A 25,230-nucleotide genomic window follows, 5' to 3' on the forward strand; every position below is an offset into this window, starting at 1 on the left:
ACTTGAGCCACAGGCGCCAAGCCAACAAAATTTTTTTAATGTGGCAATTTTTGATCCTCCCCATAGAGGCGTCTAGCCTGTTCTGGGTGAGGATGCTTTCTTGGGGTCCCATGTTAGTTGTCTGATGTAGTTAGTGAGTGTGTAGGTGGGAAGCCAGGGCTGGATACCTCCAGAGCCCCTGGGGGCAACATCTGGTCTGTACATTGAGAACCTTAGCTTTGTGCCAGCCCCTAATGGGTGTTTCTGGAATGAGTCCAGGAAGCAGACCTGCATCCTGGAGGTGGAGTGTTGACCAGGCCTGGTCACCTGTTCGCCTTGACACCTGCCTGTGAAGTGCTGTAGTGGGCAGGGCTCTGGCTTAGACACAGGTGAAAATATGTTTTAGGACCCACGCAATCCTACTTGGGTCCAGATTTGGACCACCTGCCATGGGGTAGGCATGGGGCCCTGCTAGAGAGGGTAAGGATGAGCTGGGCATGTGTTCACACTTGCCAGGGAAGAGACTGAAGCCCTATGAGTGAGGCTGGGGTGCAAGTAGAGGGCCTAGCAGGAGTAAGGTGCTCTTGTCTGGAGTCAGACTCTGTGCAGGAAGCTCCTTGGACCAGGGCACAGTGTGAGCAGTTGGGAGTGGGTGTGTGTTTGGCGGCCACATTGCTGAAAAATACTTTGCTTTAGTGGGTTTTCTTGGTTTCAGTAGTTTTAGTACTTTTAAAAATGTATAAACATTGTATTGAAGTTGAATATACAGAAGCGTGTACACATTTCAGGTATATTTTTGGTGAATTTGCACGAAATGAACAAACTCTTGGAACTAGTTTCCAAATTAAGGAGCCCCTCTTGGCAGCCCCCACCAGTCACCCTCCTCACCCAAGGGCCTACTTCAGACCTCCAGTGTGTGGTAGCACTTCCAGGTTTAACAAGATGGGAGTGGGGCCTGTTATATGTGCGCCCCAGTGTCTAGCTGGTGTTCTGTTTTGTGGTATCCCATAGTTTATCTCTCCTATCCATGGAAGGCATTCGTGGTGCTGTGAACATGCTGGCCAGGCACAGGCTCTGACAGGTGTCTGACCATTTTTGTCGGGTGTGCACCCCTCAGTGCACTGACTGTGGCAGTTGTCAAGTGCACCCCAGTGTGCGCTCTTGCCTGCGGGGGCAGTGGCTGAGGTCCCAACGCTTTATAGCCTTAGCAACATTCCATATTATGCGTGTTTTCCCTTTGAGCTGTTCTGGCTAGTGGGGATATCTCCTTGTGGTGTTTTTAGTTGATAGACTTTGTTTTGGACAGTTTTAGGTTTATTTATTTATTTATTTAGAGATAGAGTCTCACCATGTTGCCCTTGGTAGAGTGCCATGGCGTTACAGCTCACAGCAACCTCAAATTCTTGGACTCAAGCGATTCTTTTGCCTCAGCCTCCCATGTAGCTGGGACTACAGGTGCCCACTGCAACGCTTGGCTATTTTTCTGTTCCAGTTGTCATTGTTGCTTTAGATGGCCTGGGCCAGATTAAACTCACCAGCCTCCGTGTATGTGGCTGGCGCTCTACCCACTGAGCCACGGGCGCTGCCACCGGTTATTTTTTTGTTGTAACTGTCATTGTTGTTTGGCAGGCCCAGGTTGGGTTTGAACCGGCCAGCTCTGGTGTATGTGGCTGGCGCCCTAGCTGCTGAGCTACAGGCACCAAGCCAGTTTTAGGTTTATAGAACAGTTGGGAGGAAAGTACAGAGTACCCACGTGCCCCTCCCTATGCTCTCCTGTTATGATGTCTGGCACCAGGGTGGTATATTCCTGTTATAAATGTTGTATTTATTGAGACATATAATAGTTTATGTGCAGTGATGGTCACCCCTTTGAGGGTGCAGTTCCATGGGTTTTGATGTTATGTAAGCACCACAGTCCAGACATAGAACCTTCTATAACCCCAGAAAGTCCCCAGCTCTCACAGTACTGCCCTGTCTGCTGGCCCTGCAGTTTTGGCTTCTTGGAATGTTCTGTGCCTGGAATCACATAATTTGTAGCCTTCTGAGTCCAGCTTCTTTTGCTCAGCACAGTGCATTTGGGACACATCCATGTCACTGCAGGAGGCAGTTATTGGTCCCTTCTTTCTGCTAAATAATATTCTGTCATGTGGGTGGACCTCAGTCTGTTATCCACTCCCCTGTTGAAGGACACTGGGGTTTTTTTGGGTTTTGCATTATGGATAAACCTGCTGTAAACAGTGGCTTTTGCATGAATGTGCTTTCATTTCTCTTGGGTAGATGCTGGGAGTACAGTTGCTGGGTTGTGTGCTAAGTGCCTGTAACCTCCCTCTTCCGAAGAGTGTGGGCCTCTCCCATCTGTTGGCCCACGTGGCTGAAAAGTGGTGGCTGGTATTGGCAGCACCCAGCCACCCATCAGGACTCAGGGTGGGGGCAGGAAGGGTACTGAGTTCCTGGTGCTTCCCAGGGCCACATGTGGGTTTTATGTCGCTGGAAAAAGCTGTGGCCACCCACCAAGGACATAGGCCTTTCTGATGCTAGAAGGTGTCCTGTAGGAGGCTGGACAGGGCAGTTTGGCATTTATATGGAGGGGCAGGGAAGCCACATGGATGCTCTTTGACATGTGGGGGGGCTTGTGGGCAGGGGCTGCAGCTATAACCATCTCTCTTTCCACCCTCCAGTGCGGCATTGTCCTGGGGGCCCTGCTCTTGGTGTTCTGCTCCTGGATGACACATCAGTCCTGCATGTTCTTGGTGAAGTCCGCCAGCCTGACCAAGAGGAGGACCTATGCTGGCCTGGGTAAGACTGCTCCTGGGGCCTGGGACAAGGTGCCTCTAGACAAGTGTGGCACTTGGAGCTGGGGGGTGGTAGGGTCTAATTCCTTCCAGTTTTTATTTTTCTTCTGCTTTATTCTTAAAGAGTTTCTTGGACAGCAAGTTTTAAAATGTTAATGTGATTTTTAAAAGATTTAATGTAATGTGTCACTCCAGCAAAATTGAAGTGGCACAAAAAGGTGTGAGTTGCTGAGGCCACCCCTGCCCCAGTCTCCCTTGCAGGCAGATTAGAGCAGAGTTCCCCTTCTCATTCCAGGCTGAGACAGCTATGCTCATGGTTGCTCTCTGTGGCACCCCAACATCCCCCCTTTTGGGGAGAATCTTGCTGGGCTTTCCCAGTAGAATTCTAGGAGGAAACGAGGTCCAGGCTGTAGCTTGGACCAAGTAAGCATCTCCCCCCGGGTTTTTGTCTTTTTCCTGATACTGTTGGCTGCAATTATGTTTCCTTCAGTTCCTTCTTCCTTTAACAGAATTTTAGCCAGGAGAGAAGGATGTCCTTTCCTCTTCCTTCAGTTTGGAATGTTTTCTGGACTGCCTCACGGGTACTGCCCCTGCTTTCCTGTGAGTCCCCTCTCTGCCTTATTCCAGGCTCTCTGACCATTAGTGTTGCATTCCCTTCCAGGGGTGTTCATGTGGGTGTTGAAATACCAAAACGTGTGTTCTCGAGTTGGCCCTGTGTGTTTTGGTGAAAAGTCCTGGCCTCCTGATGAAGCTTCTGTCTCCAGCCAGTGTGTGGCTGGGACACTGGGTCCTCCCCACGGAGGGCCGGCTTGGTCTTCAGCTAACAGCAGAATGAGGAGCCCGGGGCAAGAGGAAAGGCAGTACAGCGTTTCACAGTCACACCTGCATGGGCTCCCTGTTTCCCTGTCCACTTTGCATTGCCACCAAAAATCCAGTGTTTGTTTCTGCCTCTAAACCAAAGGGTAGCTTTCCTCCCAGTTCTTTCCTGGTGAGGGTGGGGCCATCAGAGTCTTTGATTGTTGTCAGTTGGGGCTTTGAGGCTGGCCAGCTAAGTCAAACCACAGTGAGGCAGCCTGGATCAGCACACAGTGAAATGTGTGTGTCAGAGACACGGAGGCCAGTGCTTGGGTAGGCCCTCCCTGGTCTGCAGCTGCAGGGTGCTTGAAGGCCCCTTGTCTGCTGGGTCTGTGGCCATCGGCCACTGTAGGGGTGAGGAGATTGGCAGATGTCCTTTGTCTGCACCTGGAGACCACACGGATGTTGTGGGAGATTCTCAGAGTGGCAGGCCTCTCTCTAGTGGGGAGCCTGTTGATGGGGCGCCCCACAGAATGGCTCAGTGGCTTTTTCCTAATGACATCTGCCACTGCCAAGACATGTGCTTCCCTTTGCGGCTACTTCTCAGGTGACTTGTGAAGGGGATTGCTTACTACTTCACTACCCTGGCTCCTGCAGTGCTGGAAGAGGCAGCTCTGGCCTTTTGAGAATTACAGTCCCCATGGTGTCCGGCTCCCATTTTCAGAAGATGAGCACCTGTGTCATGTGTTCAGCCTCCTTAGCCACCCTGGCCCCATGTGAAACTGCTCTAAGCCTGACCCTGCCTGCTGAGTGTTGTGTCCTGAGCCCCAGGGTGCATGGTTAGGAAGCCCTGCCTCCTCTTCCCTCTCCTGCCTGTGTAGGGCAGGTAGGACCTGGTGGATGGGTGCTAGAAGAGGCCCTGCTAAGGGACGGTGGGTGTGGGGTTGGCCCAGGCAGAGAGTTCAGGGGCCACACTGTGGCATGGGAAGCTGTCCTGGGACCAGAAGGAAATGCTGCTTTCCACCAGTCCTCTGACTTCCTCCCTAGCCTTCATCTTCCTGCATCCAGGATGCAGGTGTGTTCCAGAATCTTCCTGGGTGGGGTGCACATGTGTTTGGGATATGCTGTAGATTCTGGCCTCTTTTGGGAGAACAAAAAGGAACAATTAAGGCTAGAGCACCACCATGTGTGGGGCCCAGGGTTCGCGCTGTGTCTGTGGGTGCTGTCACTGAGAGTGGGGCCTCTGGGGCCAGCAGCCTTGGGTAGTGGCTGCTCATGAGCACTCTGAACAGCCCAGTGTAGACATTGATCAGCATTCCTGGATCTGGCAAGGGTTTTGGCTTGTTAGGTGAACTTGAGGGTTCCAGGCTCCTTGACCAGCAACAGCAGCAGAGGATCTGGGGAGGCTGGAGTGGCCCTTGGAAGCAGACCCTTTGCTGCTCCCAGGGCCAGCAGGATGTGGCTCTTCCTATGGAACTTAAAAGTCACAGGGAGTGGTTTTGGACTCCTGGTATCCCACTGGCCTATGTGTTTCCTGCTTTCCATAACTTGGGGAAGACCTCTTGCCCCTGTGTGAGGGGAAGTAGGGCAGGAAGCCGTCCTGCTGGCAGGCTGCAGCTATTCCCCCCGCTGCTCCTTGGACATCAGGATGTCCCTGTGCCCTGGCCGGGCTGTGGGGCAGGCGCTGGGGTTACCAGGTCACAAGTAAGGTCTTAGGAGGGGCCTTGCTGAGTTTAAATTCTCATCAGTAGAAATATTAAAAATAGTTGTGTTGTCTGACTGTGTCCTTCCCTCAGTAGGAAGTGCCGTGTCATGGGATGTCTGCTCCGTTAGCCAGGCTCCCTGACCGTCTACTTTGGGCACTGTGGAGCCAGGGCTCTCCTTCCTGCCCATCCCAAAGAGCTGCACTTGAAAGGATACTCTAACTTTCCTTTTGTAAATGGCAACAGAGAGAAACCCTGAAGGCTTCCCGCAGAGCCCCTTGGTGCAAGTTGTGGAGATTGGAATTCTGGCCTGGACCCAACCCTCTGGGCACCTGGGGCTGCTGGGTGTGGGCAGCTGCTGCTTTGTGAAGACGTATCTTGCCCTCCATTAAAAAAAAATTTTTTTTTTTTTTGCAGTTTTTGGTCAGGGCTGGGTTTGAACCCACAACCTCCAGTATATGGGGCCTGCACCCTTCTCCTTTGAGCCACAGGCACCGCCTTAAAAAATATTTTAAGTGAAAAAACAACCTGCTTTGTGTCTTTCCCTTGCTTTGCTCTTGTTTTATGTGGTTTTGTTGTGGATGGTATATCCCCCTGATACATGGGGGCCAGAATTTAAAAACACCTCCACACCTGGGATGCTTCAGGCTAATGTGGTCTATGAAATAGGCCTCTGCAGCCTGGCCCAGCCACTCCAGGCCTCAACGCTATCAGACTGACTGTCCCTCTCTCTGCACTAGCGTTCCATGCCTATGGGAAAGCGGGGAAGATGCTGGTGGAGACCAGGTAAGTGCCACTCTGCTCCCCATGTCCCTTACCTGCAGCTGGGGCACCTGGGGGCTGTTCTGAGTGAACAGCTGCAAAGGGGAAGGCCTTGCACCTTACGATGTGCTTCTGAAGGGTCACTTCTTGAGTAGCAGATTTTGCTGGACCCTTATGGCAGCTACAAGCAAGATTGCAAGCCTTCCCTAAGTCTTACTGTGACAACTTGCGACCGTGCTACCTCAGTTCTAGTCTTGGTGCTGGTCCTCACACAGCGTGCCCGCCCCAAACACTGCTGTGTACAGGTGGCGTTAAATTGAAAATTTCATAGTTTCCATTCTTTGGAGTAAGATTTTTTTTTTTTTTTGGGAGATAGAGTCTCATTATGTTGTTCTCAGTAGAGTACTGTGCCGTCACAGCTCTCAGCAACCTCAAACTCTTGGGCTTAAGCGATTCTCCTGCCTCAGCCTCCCAAGTAGCTGGGGACTACAGGTGCCTGCCATAATGTCTGGCTATTTTTTGTTATTACAGTTGTCATTGTTGTTTAGCAGGCCTGGGCCGGGTTCAAACCTGCCAGCTTTGATGTATGTAGCCAGCACCGTAACCACTGTGCTATGGTGCTGAGCCTGGAGTAAGATTTTTTTGACATGAAAAAATTGCTGGGAAATTGCATATTTAGACTTTTAAGTTAGGGAATTAAAGACTCCAAAGAACAACTTTTTAAAGCAATTGATTGTTCTTTTAACTCATTTAACATTGAGAGCCTACTGTGGAGTGAAAATCTAGTTCTCTATAAGAAAATTTCAATGTTATTCAATATTCACTTCAAGTAAATAGTGAACTCCACAGAACTTACCCCTCCTGGTTGGCTGCTGACCATCTGTCCCCCAGCCAAGCCTGGGGTGGCCATGTGTCTTGGTGGTGTGCAGTTGGGCTTGGTGCTCAGCGCTCCCAGTAGCTGAGCCCTGTCAGATTTCTGGGAGAACAGAGGTGGCTTTCTGGATTAACCACGTCATACCTGTGACTCACTTCATAGTATGATCGGGCTGATGTTGGGGACCTGTACCGCCTTCTACGTTGTCATCGGTGACTTGGGGTCTAACTTCTTTGCTCGGCTGTTTGGGTTTCAGGTAAGGACATTTTCAGGAGTTCTTTTTTAACCAGTTGCTTGTAGTTGCTTCTGTGGCAGCTGGGGTGACACCCCCATGAACCCCAGCCAAGACCAACACGGTTTGGTCAGGAGAGGCTTCTATTGTGCCTGTGGTCAGCTCTGGTTCTGTGGGCTGGAGTGCCACTGGGGAAGTGCCTGGGAGAGGGAGTGAGAGCAGGGGGACTCAGCCATGTGGGTCTGACACCCAGCAAAGCTTAGGGCAGCCTGAGACCCAGGTAGGCCAGGGCTCTTCTCAGCTAGCCTGCTGCTCCTGCCACTGAGGGCCCTCCTGTGACCTGGCCCGGCACACCTTTATTCCCCCCCAGGGAAAGGGCTAGTTGAGGGGCACACTGGCAAATGGGCTCCCAGGCTGGGGTGCTTGCAGCACAGAAAGGCCCTTCAGTTTTAAGATTTGTATGTTGTCAGAGAATCTTAGAAATGCCTGTGAGCATGGCCTCGGTCTGTATGTTGCTATTTCTTCCTGTTTGACTCTTCATGGTTCAATGTTGTGCTGTGAACTCGGTAGAGCTCTGGGTCCCTCCTGCACACAGGACACACCTTTCCTGTACCCACTGGCCTATGCCCTACGTGCAGTACCTCCACTTTGGATTCTGAGGGTGCTGGAGGAGGTAGTGCTGGCAGCCACTGCCGCCCATGAGGCCCATACAGCTCCCGTGAGAACAGGCCTCTGGGCTGTCCAGTGCTTCCTGAGCCACCTCCCACCCACACCCTCCGTCTCCATCTGACAGTGTCGAGTCCACTGTGCCTGGACCAGTTGGTGTGGCTTTGGGAGAAATAGTAGGCATCTGGGACTATGCAGAGAGTGTGAGGGCCGTTTTGAAGGGTCTTGGCAGGGCTCTAACTGCCTTCTGCCTGGGCAGGGAGCTCTAGGCATGAGCTGCAGGGGCTCACTTGAGTGTTCCGGGCCTTTGTGTGTTATGCTATAATAAAGTGTAGTGTAGGGTTTTTGATTAATTTTCTGGACTATAATTTCAAGACTCCTGTCCTTGAAGTGGGGTTAGCTCTGAGTTTATACAGGACAAAGAGGTGCCCTGCAGTGGGCGCTTGGGTTCCTGTGGCCCCCATTGGTGCTGAGCTGGGGTTGTTCCTGGTAGCACTGAGCACATTGGCTCCCACCATGCCTCTTCATGGGTCCAGGGGGAGAGTTGTCCCTCTTCTCCAGCTGGTCTTGCTCAGGGCTGGACTAGACCCTTCAGGGCCCACAGATGGTGCACTGAGGGGCCACTCAGCACAGTGGCTGTGAGAGCCTGGACTGGGCCTCGTCATCTCTGTGCTCCTAAGTACTGTGGGCTCCTGGGCCTCAGGGTGCTCCCTGTCCCCTGGCCATGGGGACAAGCCCCAGCTGGGGAGGGAGCTCAGTGCTTTGGCCCAGGGGATATTGCCGGCTTCCCTGCAGGTGACTGGCACCTTCCGTGTGTTCCTGCTCTTTGCGGTATCCCTGTGTGCTGTGCTGCCCCTCAGCCTGCAGAGGAACATGATGGCCTCCATCCAGTCCTTCAGTGCCATGGCCCTCATCTTCTACACTGTGTTCATGTTTGTGGTGAGTCTGTGGAGGGCTGGTCCTGCTGAGTCTAGTGTCACTGTGCTGGGGCATGATGAGATCCGGGCCCACAGCCTGGGGACTGCTGGGAGCACCACTTGTCTCCTGGACCTGGCACTGCCAGGTGGAGGCAGAGAGTGTGGGTGGGAGGTTGCTCTGAGGCTCTGGGAGTGGGTAGCATGGAGTGTCCCTGTTTTATGGAGAGACATTTTCTGTGAGATAGTGACCAAGAGTCGCGATGTGAGTATCTGTCACGTGGCGGCAGGCTGAGCGTTTATAGCAAGATAGATGGGGTGACGTGTGGCATTGGCTCATGGGGCTTGGCAGCCTCTCAGAGCCTTCCTCTGCCCAGAAGCTTCCTAGGACCTGGGCCCTAGGGCCTGCTATTCCCTGGTGGGACAGAAATGACCTTCCCAAGGGAGTTGGGCCTGAGCATCCTGTCTGCTCGCTCACCCTGTTCTCCAGGTGTCCTCAGCTCCCAGTGAGGGCCAGTCCAGTGATACTTCCCTTTTACCTATCCAGGTGGTTGAGTCCTCAGTGGGATGGTCGTTTTTTTTTCAGAGGCGGGTCCCACTCTGCCTGGGCTGAGCTGTAGTGGTGTGTCTATAGCTCACTATGGCCTCCCACTCCTGGGCTCAAGGAATCCACCCATCTCAGCCTCCCAAACTGCTGAGACCACAGGCCTGAGGCTCTGTGCTGGGCCCAGTTGGTTTTTTATTTTTATTTTTATTTTTTTATTTTTTTGAGACAGAGTTTCACTTATTAACCCTTGGTAGAGTGCTGTGGCATCACAACTCACAGCAACCCAACCTCTAACTCCTTGGGTTTAGGGGATTCTCTTGCCTCAGTCTCCTGAGTAGCTGGGACTACAGGCGCCAGCTATATTTTTGTTGCAGTTTGGCCGGGGCTGGGTTTGAACCCGCCACTGTTGGTAAATGTGGCCGGCGCCCTACCCACTGAGCCACAGGTGCCGCCCCCAGTTGGTTTTTTACAGTGTCTGTGTCTGGCACCATAGAGGACCCACCCACACTGGGGAACCATCCTTTGGAATGTGTATAGGAGACCTAGTAGCTGTCCCTAGCAGCCCCTGGCCCAGGTCTGGAGCCCAGGAAGGTGTGGGGTCCCCCAGTCCCCCAGCCGGGGTGCTTCTGCCCTCACAGGGGTGAGCAAGCTGGGATGTGAGGGAGCCACACCCCTCCTCCGCCCTGCCCCACCCTGCCCCACTCTGACCTGTGCCCTCCCTGTCTCACTGCAGATTCTGCTGTCTTCCCTCAAGCACGGCCTCTTTGGTGGGCAGTGGCTGCGGCGGGTCAGCTACGTGCGCTGGGAGGGCGTCTTCCGCTGCGTCCCCATCTTCGGCATGTCCTTTGCCTGCCAGTCGTGAGTGCCCCTGCCTGGTGGAGAGGGTACAGGGTGTGGCGGGAGACAGCCCCTGCTGCTCTGCTCTCTGGTGCTTGTTCCCAGCTGCTAGACAATGGTATTGTGTTCAGCTATGGCCTCCTCCTCCACCTAGAGGGAGAGATGGTTACATTTTAGTTGGGAGAGGAACTGACTACTCCTGAGATGCGTTGCAGGGACTAGCTGGTGCGAGTCTCTAGTTTGCCAGATTTCCATAGCAGAGCTGGTTGTGGGTGCGGCAGCAGCCGCGACCATCTGACTGCTTGGAGTCCTGAGCCTGGTGCTAGAATTGAGCTGTTCTCTGAGAATATTTAAAAAGAAATTGTGGGTGGTGCCTGTGGCTCAGTGGGTAGGGCTCTGGCCCCATAAACCGAGGATGGCAGATTCAAACCTGGCCCTGGCCAAACTGCAAGAAAAAAATAGCTGGGCGTTATGGCAGGCGCCTATAGTCCCAGCTACTTGGGAGGCTGAGGCAAGAGAATCACCTAAGCCCAGGAGTTGCAAGTTGCCATGAGCTGTGACTTCACAGCGCTCTACTGAGGGCGATAAAGTGAGACTCTGTCTTTAAGAAAAAATAAATTATGAAAAAATAATAAAAGGAAATTGCACAAACATCATTTCAGACCCGTGTGCATGAGCCTGCCCCGCCATCTCTCTGGCATGGTGGCTCTGCAGCCACAGATCGGCTGTTCAGTCCCAGTGGGATCACCTTCCCCACCAGAACCACAGGAGCTAGTGATTCCTGCCCAGTAGCCGGAGAAAAGATAGGCGCAAATCCAGGTGGGCTGGGAAAGCCCATCACGCCTCCTGCAGCGTCAGTGGGCATGTGCGGTGCTAGTCATAAACTAATGTGACAGATAAAATTTGTTTGTGCCTCTGTGTTTAGACCCGCACGGGAGATCCAAATCATGGCTTCCTGCTCGCTGTCTGTTGGCAGCCTGGTTTCCAGCAGAAGGTGCTCCAGGCTTGCTGGTTAATGTCCCCTTTATAACCTGAGACAGAGTTCCATTCTTTCACTGTGTACCTACTTACTTACCCATTGTCCTTTTTGTCTCTATTTGGTTTTGTAAATATGAATCTATGGTCAGGCTTTCCTGAGAAGCTGAGAAGCAGCCGGGGCACCTCTGTGGGATTTGCTTCTTAGGTCAGATTACAAGTGCTGGGAGCTCGGCCCGCCAGGTCAGGCTTCCTTGTGCTACTACGACAACCCCCGTGATGGCTGGCATGCCGACCTGCCCAGACAGCCCTTCTCTCCCTTCTTGTCCCTGCACTGGAGCCCAGTCCTTGCCAGGGTGACAGGCCGGGCCCCACTGTAGTGGTTGGTTTGGCTGTGGGTGTGGCCAGCCCCCCTGAGTCTCCACCGTCCGGCCCTTGCTTGTCTGTCTGATGGTGAATGAGTTTGGGCTGTGCAGAGCTGGCATCCTGGGCCAGGAGGGGCAGCTGTGGTGTTTCTGAGTGCAGGAGGCCTGGGAGGGCGGGTCCAGCTGGACCCGGGCCTGTCCTGTCTGCATAGGGGTACATCGTAAGGCAGCCAGAAATGGAAAGCTCCATTCAACCCTGATGGACCCCGAGTCCTGGCAGCTGCCTTCAAAGGTGGGTACTCTGGGAGTGCCCCGCAGGTGCTAAGGGCTCAGTAACACAAGAAGCTGCTGTGGAGGCTGTGGCTCCCACCTTGCTTCTCTCTAAGGGACCACCCAGAGGTCCCTGGGACTGGAGGTGAGGGCTGGGAACAGCCTGTGTGCTAAGAGCAACCCCCGCCCTATAGTGACTGTGGTTTCCTTGGCAGCACCCAAAGCAGTGTGTTAGGACTTGGCCCCCAGGCTGGGACTCCCTGGTGTGGACTCAGCTCCAGCCAGAGGACTGCTGAGCACCAAGAAGGGTCACGTGATGTGTCCTCCCATAGCGATGGGTGTCTCCCAGTTCTCTGCCATCTCCCTTGTGCTGCTCCCGCCAGCCCAGAGGAAGGCAGCCGTCCTGCATGGTCCCTGGACCAACAGCTAGGAGCCCTTCATGTTGAGGACAGCCTTCCGGGCAGTGTGCCACAGCCCAGGAGATTAGACACCCTGTGCCCACTGCCAGGTCTTCCTGCCTGTCCCTGTCTGTCTGCCTTTATTTTATTTATTTTGTTTGCCTTTTAATATGGTCTGAGTACCCTGTGCTGCTTTTGCATCTTTGAAGGTGATTTCAATGCTGGTTGTGGTGGCTCACCCTGTCATCCCAGTACTCTGGGAGGGAGGATCCCTTGAGCTTAGAGCAAGAGTGAGACCCCATTGCTACTAAAAATAGAAAAACTAGCCAGGCATTGTGGTGGGCACCTGTAGTCCCAGCTACTTGGGAGGTTGAGGCAGGAGGATCGCTTGAGCCCAGGGCACTCTGTCCAGGTTGACAGTGAGAGTTTGTCCCCCCCCCCCAAATAAATAAATATAAATAAAGGCAAGTTTTAGGATTTGGCTACACTGATTTTGTGTACAGTGATACACAAAATCCAACCACCCCCACCAGTCCAGTTACCTTTGTGACTTTGCTTCCCCACCTGGAATGACCACAGCTGCCCAGGACCTACCAGGAGTGGCCACTGAGCCCTGAGTCCTCATCTAGCCAATGCCCAGGGCAGAGGGCATTCAGCCTGTCCTGGCTTGAACTGCCCCCACCCAGCTCCCTCCTCCCACTGTACTTAGAGCCCTCCCATGGCCCCCCACCCCTCTCCCTTCTAGTCTGGTTCACCTTTACCTCTGTTGCCCAGACTCCTGCCTACCTCACTCCCTTGAATGGGCCTGCTGCCCTGTGTCCTCAGGAAAGCCTGCGTGGGGCTGTCACATCATCCCTGCCTGGCCAGTGACTCGGGTCCCTCCCACCCCAGCAGCACAACACTCCTGGCACCAGGATGTGGGACAGATGCCAGTTCTCTTGTCACAGGAATGAGAGGCTGTGTGTTGGGAAGCATGCCCTGGGCTGTCTCCTTTTCTGTCCTGCTGATTGTGCCTGTGCTGAGGTGCTGAGATGGGCCAGCCGCTCCACCAGGGTGTGTTTGTTTATGACATTGGTGCTCTAAGCAGGCTTCCTCCTGCTTCCCCTTAAGCATGGCTGCTTTAATTCCCAGTGCTGCTCCCAGGGAGCAGCTGGCTTTAGTCTGGGGTCCTTAAAGACCTTCATGTGGAGCATGTTCTGGGGTATTTTGAGTGGGCCCTGCCACAGTGCTGTGGTCCTTGGCGTCACAAGATCCCAGCCTCCTACTGTGTGAAGGAGGCATCAAGGCTTCTCGGTGGGACTGTAGGAGCCAGGCCAGGCAGTCACGTTTCTCTGGAATCTGCTTTGTGACATTGCTTGTTTTTTGTGTGTGTGTTTGTTTTGTTTTGTTTTAGAGACAGAGTCTCGGTCTGTCACCAAGCTGGAGTGCAGTGGTGCGATCACAGCTCACATGCAGCCTCAAACTCTCTGGCTCAAGGGTCCTCCCACCCCAGCCTTGATGTAGCTGGGACTACAGGTGCCTGGCATGGTGCCTGGGTAATTTTTTAAAAAAGTTTTGTGGGCCAGGCACGGTGGCTCATGCCTCTAATTCCAGCACTTGGGAGGTCAAGGCAGGTGGATTGCCTGAGCTCAAGAGTTGGAGACCAGCCTGAGCAAGAGCGAGGTCCTGTCTCTACAAAATAGCTGGGTATTGTGGTGGGTACCTGTAGTCCCAGCCTCTGGAGAGTCGGAGGCAAGAGAATATAAGCAAGCCCAAGAGTTTGAGGTTGCTGTGAGCTGTGACTCCATGGCACTCTACCGAGGGCAACATAGTGAGACCCTGTCTCAAAAAAAAAAATCGTTTTTTGTTAAAAATAGGGTCTTACTGGCTTGGTGTCTGTAGCTCAAGCGGCGAAGGCATCAGCCACATACACCAGAGCTGGCGGGTTTGAATCTAGCCCGGGCCTGCCAAACAACAATGACAACTACAACCAAAAAATAGCTGGGCATTGTGGCGGGTGCCTGTAGTCCCAGCTACTTTTGAAGCTGAGGCAAGAGAATCAATTAAGCCCAGGAGTTGGAGGTTGCTGTGAGCTATGATGCCATGGCACTCTACCCAGGGCGACACCTCAAGGTTCTGTCTCAAAAAAAAAAAAAACATGGAGTCTCACTATGTTGACCAGGCTGGTCTCAAACTCCTGGGCTGAAGCAATCCTCCTGCCTGATCCTCAGTGAAATTGCTTCTTTTTATACAGTCAGGTCCTGCCCACCTATGACAGCCTGGACGAGCCGTCAGTGAAAACCATGAGTTCCATATTTGCCTCCTCCCTCAACGTGGTCACCACCTTTTATGTCATGGTAGGGCCCTTCACACCCTGGAGCTCCTGTTTCATGTCAGCACCAGGTGCTGGGACGCTGCCTCCCTCCAGCTTCCTGCAGACCCAGGCGCAGGCTTACTACCTCTGCTGAGTGGGTTAGGGTTAGAGTCCAAGGGCCCAGGAACCTCAGCAGCGGGGCTGTGCCCAGCTTTAACTGAGCGGCCTTTTGTTAATTCACTGTGAACCCTGCGGAGACCTGGGAAAGTCAGATCGGCAGAGGGGTGACACTCTTCAACCCACCCACACATGCAGTCAGTCCGCGTTTGGTAGACTTTCTTCTGGTCTTCTTCATGTTCCTATTTGTTGCCTTCGAATAAAACTATAAATGTTCTAGAATTACAGTCCCTGGCCCCACGTCGGGTCCCTGGGGTTCACTGATAACCTGTGTTTTACTCCACAGAAGACCACAGTTCACCCCATGTCCCCAGTGGGTATTTTATTTTTATTTTTTTGGCAACACATTTCTCACTCTGTCATGTAGACTGGAGTGTGGTGGTGTCATCACAGCTCACTGCAGCCTCTAACTCTTGGGCTCATGTGATCCTCCCACCTGAACCTCTCAGAGTGCCTGGTCCCTGCTTGGTTTTGGAAACAGATCAGGATTAGCTCCTCTGCAGGGCTTGTGGGACAGGCTGGGTTTCCCTTTTGCGCAGGCAGCTCTGTGAGGCTGCTCGCCTCTAGGGTTGGGCTCTCTGATTGTCAGAGCACTGTTGGTCTCCAGAGGCTGACTCAGATAGAGGTTCCGGGGCTCAGAGACACTCCTGAAACAGGCACTGCCCCGATCAGGACCTCTGTCCACGACATTGCTGTGTCTCTTCCTCTGACAGGTGGGGTTTTTTGGTTACGTCAGCTTCACTGATGCCACCGCAGGCAACGTCCTGATGCACTTCCCCTCCAACCTGGTAACAGAGATGATCCGTGTGGGCTTCACGATGTCAGTGGCCGTGGGCTTCCCTATGATGATCCTGCCCTGCCGACAGGCTCTGAACACGCTGCTTTTCGAGCAGCAGGTGAGTCTCACGACCTTTTTCTGCTATTGATGGCATTATCTTCTATTGGCTTCTGCTCTGTATTTTTCTGGGCTGTGGTAGGTGGAGGTTTTCCTAGTTAAAAGGAAAAGAAAGCTTCAATAAAGATGATGACTTTCCTTTTTTTTTGAGACAGAGCCTTAAGCTATTCCCTTGGGTAGAGTGCTATAGCATCACAGCTCGCAGCAACCTCCAACTCCTTGGCTCAAGAGAGTCTTCTGTTTCTGCCTCCCAAGTAGCTGGGACCACGGGCGCCCCACCACAACGTCCGGCTATTTTTTGGTTGCAGCCATCATTGTTGTTTGGCGGGCCCAGGCTGGATTTGAACCTGCCACTTTGGGTGTATGTGGCTGGCGTCTTAGCCACTTGAGCCACAGGCGCCGAGCCAAAAATGATGACTTTCAACAGGGATTTTACAACCACTTTGTTGAGAGCCCCAGTGTACACAGGGCATGCAGGCAACTCTGCCAGGCCCCATGTCCTCATGGGTGCAGCTTACCTCCTGGGCCTCCCCAGCTACACTGCTGTCCTCTCAACTCAGGGAGGTAGCAGGAGACTGGGATCTACCCCAGAGTAGTCCTGGGGAGGGCAGAAGTGTGGGAGCATGGGGGAACCAGACTGATCATAGGAGGATAGGCCAGTGGAAGGATCCCTGTATGAGTCTCTTTGCTTTTGTGTAACTGCAGATTTTAATAATGTAGCATGAGATGTTGAGCCACAGAGAAGCTGCTTCATGGCAGGCAAGGTCGTGTGTGTCTCTGGTCCCAACGATTTCATCTCTTGAGCCCAGGAGTTCCAGGGCAGCCTGGGCAACATACTGAGACCCCATCTTAAAAAAAAAAATAAAAATAAAGAGAGGCTGAGTTTTATACATAGTAACATATAGGTATACAAGGTAGCTGCTTAGTCCTTTATAAAAAGTTTTTAAATACAGGTGTTGAAACCAAATGCTCTCCTGGTCCTTTCTGTGGTGCTGGGACAGTGCTCTGGCGCTGTCCCTGCCAGAGAAGGTTGAGCTCCTGCCTGGGGGGCCGGGGGGCTCTGCCCAGCCTTTCTCTGCCTCTCAGGGGGTGCCTTCACTGCCTCAGGAGCCTTGAAAGATGGCCATCTTCTGTTCTATAGTCTGAGAACCTTGAGCCTGGTGGTTAGGAGTGCAGGTTCCCCTGGAACTGTCCAGGCTAAGGGGTTTCATGGTACCAGAGAATCTGGGGAAAATCAGCAGACTATAGGGGGCCTGGAGAACCCTGGCCCAGGGTTCTTGGTGGCGCCCATACACTGAGGATGGTGGGCTCGAACCTGGCAACTAAAACAACAATGACAACTAAAACAACTGCAACAACAACAACAAAAAGTCCAGGAGGCTGAGGCAAGAGAATTGCTTTAGCCTAGGAGTTTGAAGTTGTTGTGAGCTATGATACCACAGCACTCTACCCAGGGCAACAGCTTGTGTCTCTGTCTCAAAATAAATAAATAGTGCTCTTGTTTCTATACATAAGGGCATTTCTATCTTATTTATTAATTATTATTATTATTATTTTGCAGTTTTTTTTTTTTGGCCGGGGCTGGGTTTAAACTCACCACCTCTGGCATATGGGGCTGGTGCCCTAAGGCTCCTTTGAGCCATAGGCGCTGCCCTATCTTATTTATATTTTAGACAGAGTCTCACTTTGTCATCTGTGAGTTCTATGGTGTCATAGTTCATAGTAACCTCAAACTCTTGAGCTTGAACGATCCTCCTGCCTCAGCCTCCCAAGTAGCTGAGACTAGAGGCACCTACCACAATGCCAGGCTAGTTTTTCTAGTTTTATAGATGGGGTCTCACTCTTACAATCTGGCTAGTCTCAAACTCCTGAGTGCAAGCAATCCACCTGTGTTGGCCTCCCAGAGTGCTGGGATTATAGGTGTGAGCCACTGTGCCTGGCTGTCTTTTTTTTTTTAAATCAAAGAATCAATAGGGGTGGGAGCAGTGGCTCATGCCTGTAATCACAGCACTCTAGGAGGCCGAGGTGGGTGGATTGCTTGAGCTCACAAGTTCAAGACCAGCCTGAGCAACAGCGAGACCTCATTTTTAAAATTAGAAAAACTAGTCTGGCATTGTGGTAGGCGCCTGTAGTCCCACCTATTTGGGAGGGTGCGGCAAGAGGATCATTTTGAGCCCAAGAGCTTGAGGTTGCTGTGATCTATAATGCCACAGCACTCTACCATGGGCAAGGAAGTGAGACTCTGTCTCAAAAGAAGAAAAAGGATCAATAGTGATATTAAAGGAAATGTTACATCAAATGAGAAAGTCCCCCTGCAGCTGTATTCTCTCTCCCTCTGTGCCTGTGTGCGCCATTGCCACACAGGTACCCAGAGCCCACCTGCTCTGTGCTGCTGGCTTAGTGGTGTGTGCAGGCACCTGTGGGTCCTGCATCTCTGTCCTTGCCCCTCATTCCTTGCTGGGGCCTGGCTGTTTCTGGTCCTTCGTGCTTGATCTCTTGGGTTGACTCTCATGGCCGTCTCATGTATCACATCCTCTTCCTTTGCCTGGGGCTATCTCTCAGTGGACTGTGGCTCAGGTTTGGGGTAGTCCTGACACCTTCCACACCAGCTTGTGTTCAGGTTCTCACCCCTCCATCTGTCTTGTGTGGGCATCTGTTCTGAGAACTGGGAACTTCAAGACAGCAGTTCTGGAAGGTTCTGCTCTTGTCAACCTAGCCCAGGGGTAGTCGTCATAGTCCTCCCTGTGCATTGAATCACTTGTAGAGGGATGCTTCTGTCTACAGGGTGGGAAACAGGCACACATGCTCAGTGCCCTGCCCAGGGTGCAGTGGAGCCTGCTGAGTGTTAGGCAGGGGCAGGTGGGCAGTCTGGCCTCAGTGGGGTATGCCAGGCCACACTGGGGCCCTCGGGCAGGTGGATTCAGACCATCTGCCCCTGTCCCTCTGTATGTCACCTGGGGCAGTCCCTGCTACATCCTCACTGGTTAGAACAGTGGAGCCGATCCTTCCTACGGGTGTGATAGGCACTGCTGGTTCTCTGGCTGGGCCACAGCGTGTCTTTCTCCCTTTGTTTATTCTTGGACTTCACAGTTGCTTTCTGCCTATAATACACATGCTGGAGATGGTGATAGCATGCCATCTGTGTGTGAGGTCTGCCTGTGCCCTGAGATCCAATGGCCAGGAGAGGCTCACAGTTGTTGGCAGAGGCGGCGCCATGGGATGTGTCCTGCTCCTTGAGCTTTGGAGCACATGCTAAACCTCCCTTGTGTTGCTCTGAAGAGGAAACAGAGGGACTTTGGACTAGTGGTTCAAAACTAGGTTGTGAAATCCATGGTCCCTACTGTGGTGAAAAGCACATGTGCCTCCCTGGCATTTTCTAGGTGTGAGCGGCAGGTTCTCATGAAAGTTGCCCAGCCAAGGCTGGGCACAGTGGCACATGCCTGTAATCCCAGCACTCTGGAAGACCAAGGCAGGTGAATTGTCTTAAGCTTATGGGTTTGAGACCAGTCTGAGCCAGAGTGAGACCCTGTCTGTAAAAACAGCCAGCATTATGGTGGGTGCCTGTAGTCCCAGCTACTTGGGAGGCTGAGGCAAGAGAATCGCTTGAGCCTAAGAGTTTGAGGTTGCTGTGAGCTATGGTGCCATGGCACTCTACCAAGGGAGACAAAAGGAGACTCTGTCTCAAAAAAGAAAAAAAAAAACAAGTTGCCCAGCCAGATGTGGCTGTGTCAGTCATGGTTGCTTGGCAGGTGAGCACCCTCCCAGCCCTGTGTGGGGATGCCCCTAGTGTGCTGGGCAGAGCCTGTGAGGCATTGCTTATAAGAGTAGAAGAAGAAGTAAGTTGTTTCAGAGTAGAAGAAGTTAAGTTGGTTGTGTTTTTATTTTTTGTGTGCAGCAAAAAGATGGTACCTTTGCAGCTGGCGGCTACATGCCTCCACTCCGGTTCAAAGCGCTCACCCTCGCAGTTGTGTTTGGAACCATGGTTGGTGGCATCCTGATCCCCAATGGTAAGGTGGGGAATGGCTCCCAAGACTGGAGCCATCTCTTTTCTCTCTCTCTTTTTTTGCTGTTCCCACTGCTACACAGGGCTGTGTCATCAGCATTCAGCTGAGACACCCAGAGTTTTGGGCCTCCTAAAAAGTCTCCAGAGGTCCTCAGACTTTTTAAACAGGGGGCCAGTTCACTGTCCCTCACTGTTGGAGGGCTGGACTGTGGACCTTGGGACTAGTCGGCTGCTAAGCAGGACAGGCAGCAGCGGCAAAAACACCCGTCAGGCCAATGTGGCCTGCGGGCTGTAGTTTGAAGACACCTGGTCCAGACTCTCTCTTTTTCTTTGTCCTGAAGAGTAAGGCAGGGGATAAAACTGGGCAGTGTGTCAGGACAACACACACTCACTGATATCCAAGAAGGGTGTGACTCCAGTGCAGGGACGGAGGACTTACGTCTGCTGTTTCAGTTTCTGATTTTGTTGCCACGTTACCAAGGGAAAAGTTGAGTGCTCTGAGTGAGGTTTAAGTTATCCAAATGCACTGACTCCTGGCAGGTGGGCAGAGCTTTATTGTCAGCAGATACCAAGGGGAACTCACACACACCCTTCCTGGGCAGTGTCCCAAGGCCCAGGTCTGGCAGCAAGGCTATACTCCACCAGCACAGCCCAGGCCCGGGTTTGCATGTGGCACTCACCACCCAAAGGCAGGAGGGGCAGCATGTGATCCTGCAGGGCAGAGCCACCGATGTCCTGATTTAGGGAGGAAATTTCATGGTTGGGCTCGTTAAAGATGAAGATGAACCACCAGGGCAGCCCTCACAGGCTACATCATCTGCTGTGTTCAGCCACATAAAGGCTGTGGGCACAGAGGGAGCCTCTGCTCCCAGGTCATGTGCAGTGGCCTTTGTCACCCAAATTCCACTCCTGGCCAGAGCCCTTCACTGCTCACTTCTTCCTGTCCCTTTTTGCTCCTAGTGGAGACTGTCCTGGGCCTCACGGGTGCGACCATGGGAAGCCTTATTTGCTTCGTCTGCCCTGCTCTGATTCACAGGAGGACGCACAAGAGTGCCCTCTCCCCCCAGGTATGTGCTGCATGGGGTGGGAGGAGGGGGCAGGTGAGTGAAAGCCTGGTCAGTGTGTTTTGCTGACGAGTTTTATGGTTTTAGATGTGAAGCACAGGAAGGGTGCTTGATCAGGTGGGTCTGGGATGCCTGGGGTTCAACCTGGTGGCTGCACAGTCTCTGCCATCCATTCTCATACTGGGGATTTCCTGGAGCCCCTCCCCTGAGCTCTAGGTAGGTCCAGAGAGGAGGTTGCCGGCATTCCTGCTTTGCTCTTTAATGATGACACAGCTTCCTGCCACCTCCTTGTGTCAGTCCCTGCAGGTCGCTCCACAGCCTCTGTGTGGAGCTGCCCAGTTTTGGTGGCTCCATGGTTTCAATTGTAGAAAGTTCCATGGTCCCTATTGCAGTGCGCCATGTCTCTAGTCTTCTGCTGTTACGGGGCTCTCTCTGTGTGTGGCAGGAGGCTTGGACGTGAAGCCTGTGCCGGGAGCGTGAGCACTTGGGGGTCTGTATCCCCACAGTGGGGCCTTTCAGTCTTCGCTTTTGGCTTCCTTGATGTGAACATGAATGTATTCTCATGGGTTTAGAATGGCTTGTGTTTCTTTTCTGTGAACTGCCTGTGTTTTTGTTGACTCTCATGGAGTTGTTTAGCTTTTTCATACCGAAGTTTATTGGTGAATGTTTCAGAAGTATGATATACATGCCATTTTTGTATACAGTGTGTATACAGTTGTGCATAGTCAACCAGCGATGGAACCACTGTCCAGAGCAGACAGAACGTTCTAGCACTCAGAGCCCCCTTCAGGCACCTTAGGCTCCCACCCCAAAGTTCACTTCTGGTCTGTCTTGCGAGTCAGCAATGGTTCTGCCTGTCTTCAAGTGGGAGTGAACAGAGTCTGCAGCACAGGTGGTGTGCGTGACTCTGAGCTCATCCACACCACTGTACAGCACCACCACTGATTCTCACTGCTGTGCAGTGTCCCACTGCATGAGTCGGCTGCAGTTTGCCCAGTCTTGTGGGGCAGAAGCTCGTTTCCAACTTGGTGTGCATGGTTCTGTGGGACGCATGCTTAGGAGACCAGTCGGGTGGGGGGGTTCGGCATTGGCAGGTTCTGCCAGACTGTTTTTCAGTTCTCTAGCAGCACGTGAGAGAGTGGGTGACTTCTCATCCAAGCCCCCTTTCAGATTCCAGCCCTCCAGTGGGGACCTGGGGCTGGGGCAGCACCTCATGTGCAGTCTTGGTTGGTCCGTCTTGAGAGCTCAGGGTGGATGGCTATCTCTGCTCGAGTGTCTTTCACGTCTTGCCTGTTTGTTTGTTTTTATGTATTGGATTATCTCCTATTAATTTGTGGGAGTTTTTAACAAAGTCTGGATATGAGTTCTTTTTCAGAAATATAGATCGCAAATATTTTCTCTGGCTCCAGGCTGTCTTTGTCACTTTCTTAAGGATGTCTTTGGAGGAATAGAAGCTCTTCATTTTTGTTTGGTCTAGTTTATCAGTTTCTTTTCTTTCATGGTTTATATGTCCTAGTTAAGAAACGTTGGCCTAAGGCCATGTGTGGTGGCTCATGCCTGTAATCCCAACACTCCGGGAGGCCAAGGCAGGTGGATTGCTTGAGCTCAGGAGTTAGAGACCAGCCTGAGCAAGAGCAAGACCTTATCAAAAATAGCCTAGCATACAAATGTCTATTTCAGTGACTGTTGGCTGGTCTGGCCCTTCTGCAGTTGTTGGACACAGTGGTTTGCATATGTTAGAAAATTTATGAACTGCTATTTTCAGATTTTGACAGAATTTTGCTGATTTTTTAATCTTGCTTATTGGTTTTGAGAAAGGTATAAAACTCCTTTGTAATTGCAAATTTATTTCTTCAGTTCTGTAAATTTTTTGCTTTTTATTTTGAAGCTATGTTGATACGAGCACACAGATTTTAGCTGGTTATAGTTTCTTGTCTAATTGACTTCTTAACTTGTGAAATGTCCCTTTTTATCTTTGGAAACACTTTTCTCCTTGGTGTTGTAGGTAACTTAGGCCTCTGCCTTGGGTCTGATCTCTCTGTGCCCTGATATTGGAGGTACCTCTCTTGTACTAGCATATAGTTGGCTTTTGTTTGCTGTTACCCAGTTTATTGAGGAGTGTTTAAGACAGTTCACACTTAATGTAATTACTGATTTAGGGTAAATACTTCCATCTTACTCCTTATTTTTTGTTCATCTCATCTGTTATTTTTGTTTATTTTTTTCTTTGGGGTCCTTTTAAATCCTCTTCTTTGGGAGCCTCCTCCTTTTAAATCAGTCATTTAAAGTATTCATTCTTGGGACAGTGCCTGTGGCTCAGTGAGTAGGGCCCCAGCTCCACATACCCAGGGTGGTGGGTTCAAACCCAGCCCCCAGCCAAACTGCAACAGCAACAAAAAAAATAGCTGGACGTTATGACAGGTGCCTGTAGTCCCAGCTACTTGGGAGGCTGAGGCAAGAGAATCGCCTAAGCCTAAGAGCAGGAGGTTGCTGTGAGCAGTGATGCCACAGCATTCTACTGAGGGCGACAAAGTGAGACTCTGTCTCAAAAATAAATAAATAAATAGGTAAATAAAGAGATAAAATATTCATTCTTTTTTCCTCTCTTAGCTTGTTGGTATGTTTCTATTATTCTGATGTTAGAGAGTGGATAACATGCAGACACGTGGTATAATGTGGTGTGTGTATGGTATAGTGTATGATGTGTAATGTGTAGGGTTTTTTTTGTTTTTTGTTTTTTTTTTTTTGAGAGAGTCTTAAGCTGTCGCCCTGGGTGGAGTGCTATGGCATTATAGCTCACAGCAACCTCCAACTCTTGGGCTTAAGTGATCCTCTTGCCTCAGTTTTTTCTATTTTTAGTAGAGACAGGGTCTCACTTTTTGCTCAGGCCGGTCTTGAACTCCTGAGCTCAGGCAATCCACCTGCCTTGGCCTTGCAGAGTGCTAGGACCTCACGGGGCCTAAGTAGGCAGTTGATAGGAATCCTTGACATATTGGAATCAACAGTAAATTAGGACTTTTTTTTACCGATTCCCAGACAAAGCAAAACTTCCACAATATGCAAACTCTTCTTACCCTCCACTGGTCTTTGGAGCCGCTATTCTTGTGTACTGTAATTCTGCATGGAGTTACTGTTTCTCATAGTCAGTATTGCTGTTATGACCCTTGGTGGCTTCCTGGTTTTTGTCATTTGGCTCTGTCTTCCAGTGTGCTTGGTGCTGTGCAGATGCTAGGTTTGAGACAGGGGGCTGCTGGATAGTGCTTTCTTGCAACCCTCGCATGAGGAAAGGCGGAAGACTCTTCGGGCACAGCCCTGCTGGTTCTTAACTGGACACTGTCACCCCAGATGGCCAGTCTCTCTGCTTGGTGTTCATCCTCTTGCCAGCTTCTCTCTGCTCAGTTCTCTGAACAGCTGGTAGCTGGCCCATACCCTGGTGCATGTGGAACACAGGGCACCTTCTCTGAGGCTTCCTTCCCTCCTCCAAGCTCTCACTGCTGGGGAGCCCTTGCCCCTGATCTGCAAGGTCCACTCTACTTGCCCTCTGTGCCTAAGTGCTTCCCTTTGCTCTCTGGAATCTTGGCCCTCCATATCCAAGCTGCGGGGGTTCGTCAGTAGTGTCTATGGTTGGGTGATCTCGATGTTCATCCAGCTTTGGTGATTGAGTGGGACCATCAGTTGGGTACTAGCTTCTCTCCCGTAGCTTGAGGCAGCAGTTCCCCCATGCATTCTAGGAGCTCTGGGGGCATGAGGAGCACGGCCACTGCCCAGAGTGCTTCCCGAGTCCCAGCTTGTTGGGCTTTTTTTAAAGGGGAAAAAAAGATGACAGTTGGAAAGACCTTCCCCACACCAGTATTCTTTTTGGAAATCCCTTCTCATTTTCTTAGTACTTCCATGACCTCATTTTCTTGATTTAGATCTTTGCACCATTTGTGTTTTATTTTGGAGTAAGAAACAAAGTAGTATCCTGAGTTTTTTCCTAGAGGTTCTGCAATTGCCACATGCTCTTTATAAAATAACCCCTCGCTGATGCGGCATGTTGCTGCTGTCATGTATTAAACTCCTGTGCCTCTTCAGGCCTGCCCTGGCCCTTGCATTTTAACTTGCTGACTGGTTTGTCCTTGTGGGCTGTTTTAATCACCACGACTTGTAATAGTGCTCACTGCATTATGGCCTGTTGCTCTCTAAAATTTTAATTCTAATTCCTCCTCTTTGCTCTTATGAATAAATTTTCTGGACATTCTGTTTTTCTTTTTTTGAGACAGAGTCTCACTTTGTTGCCCTGGTAGAGTGCTGTGAGGTCATACCCCACAGCAGCCTCAGACTCCTGGGTGCAAGTGCTTTGTTTGCTTCAGCCTCCTGAGTGCTGCCCGCCACAACACTCGCCTAGTTTTTTAATTTTTATTGGAGATGAGATCTTACTCTTGCTGAGACTAGTCTCAAACTCCTGGGCTTAAGAAATCCTCTTGTAGTGGAGGACGGGCATAGGGGACATCCAAGGCTGGTCCCAGGCACCCAGGGGCAGCCGTGTGAAGAGCCTATTTCTCTGGGGAGGCATACATAGGTGAACACGTGCCAAGGCTCACAGAGGGCTCCAAAGGGGCCGTCTGCCTGTAGTCAGAGGTAAGCCTCAAGGTCCATAGAGGCTTAGGGTGTGTGTGAGTGGGGCTCTTGGACAGTGACCCTAAGTGT

At 51.6% G+C, this 25,230-nt stretch overlaps 1 protein-coding gene across 2 annotated transcripts in view; it reads left to right on the forward strand.

Annotated features, from left to right (window-relative positions):
• The window catches only part of SLC38A10 (solute carrier family 38 member 10), a 43,484-nt gene that overhangs the window by 1,389 nt on the left and 16,865 nt on the right, over positions 1–25,230 (forward strand). For both annotated transcript variants that reach the window (XM_012803187.2, XM_023511078.1), the window contains exons 2-10: positions 2,658–2,775; positions 6,010–6,055; positions 7,068–7,161; positions 8,599–8,742; positions 9,998–10,122; positions 14,343–14,445; positions 15,293–15,475; positions 19,370–19,481; positions 20,438–20,544. In XM_012803187.2, the coding sequence (XP_012658641.1) occupies positions 2,658–2,775; positions 6,010–6,055; positions 7,068–7,161; positions 8,599–8,742; positions 9,998–10,122; positions 14,343–14,445; positions 15,293–15,475; positions 19,370–19,481; positions 20,438–20,544 (1,032 nt within the window). The remainder of the gene's footprint in view (positions 1–2,657; positions 2,776–6,009; positions 6,056–7,067; positions 7,162–8,598; positions 8,743–9,997; positions 10,123–14,342; positions 14,446–15,292; positions 15,476–19,369; positions 19,482–20,437; positions 20,545–25,230) is intronic.

Source organism: Otolemur garnettii, unplaced genomic scaffold (assembly GCF_000181295.1).
Source record: "Otolemur garnettii isolate 467f Iridium unplaced genomic scaffold, OtoGar3 scaffold00018, whole genome shotgun sequence".
NCBI lineage: Eukaryota > Metazoa > Chordata > Mammalia > Primates > Galagidae > Otolemur > Otolemur garnettii.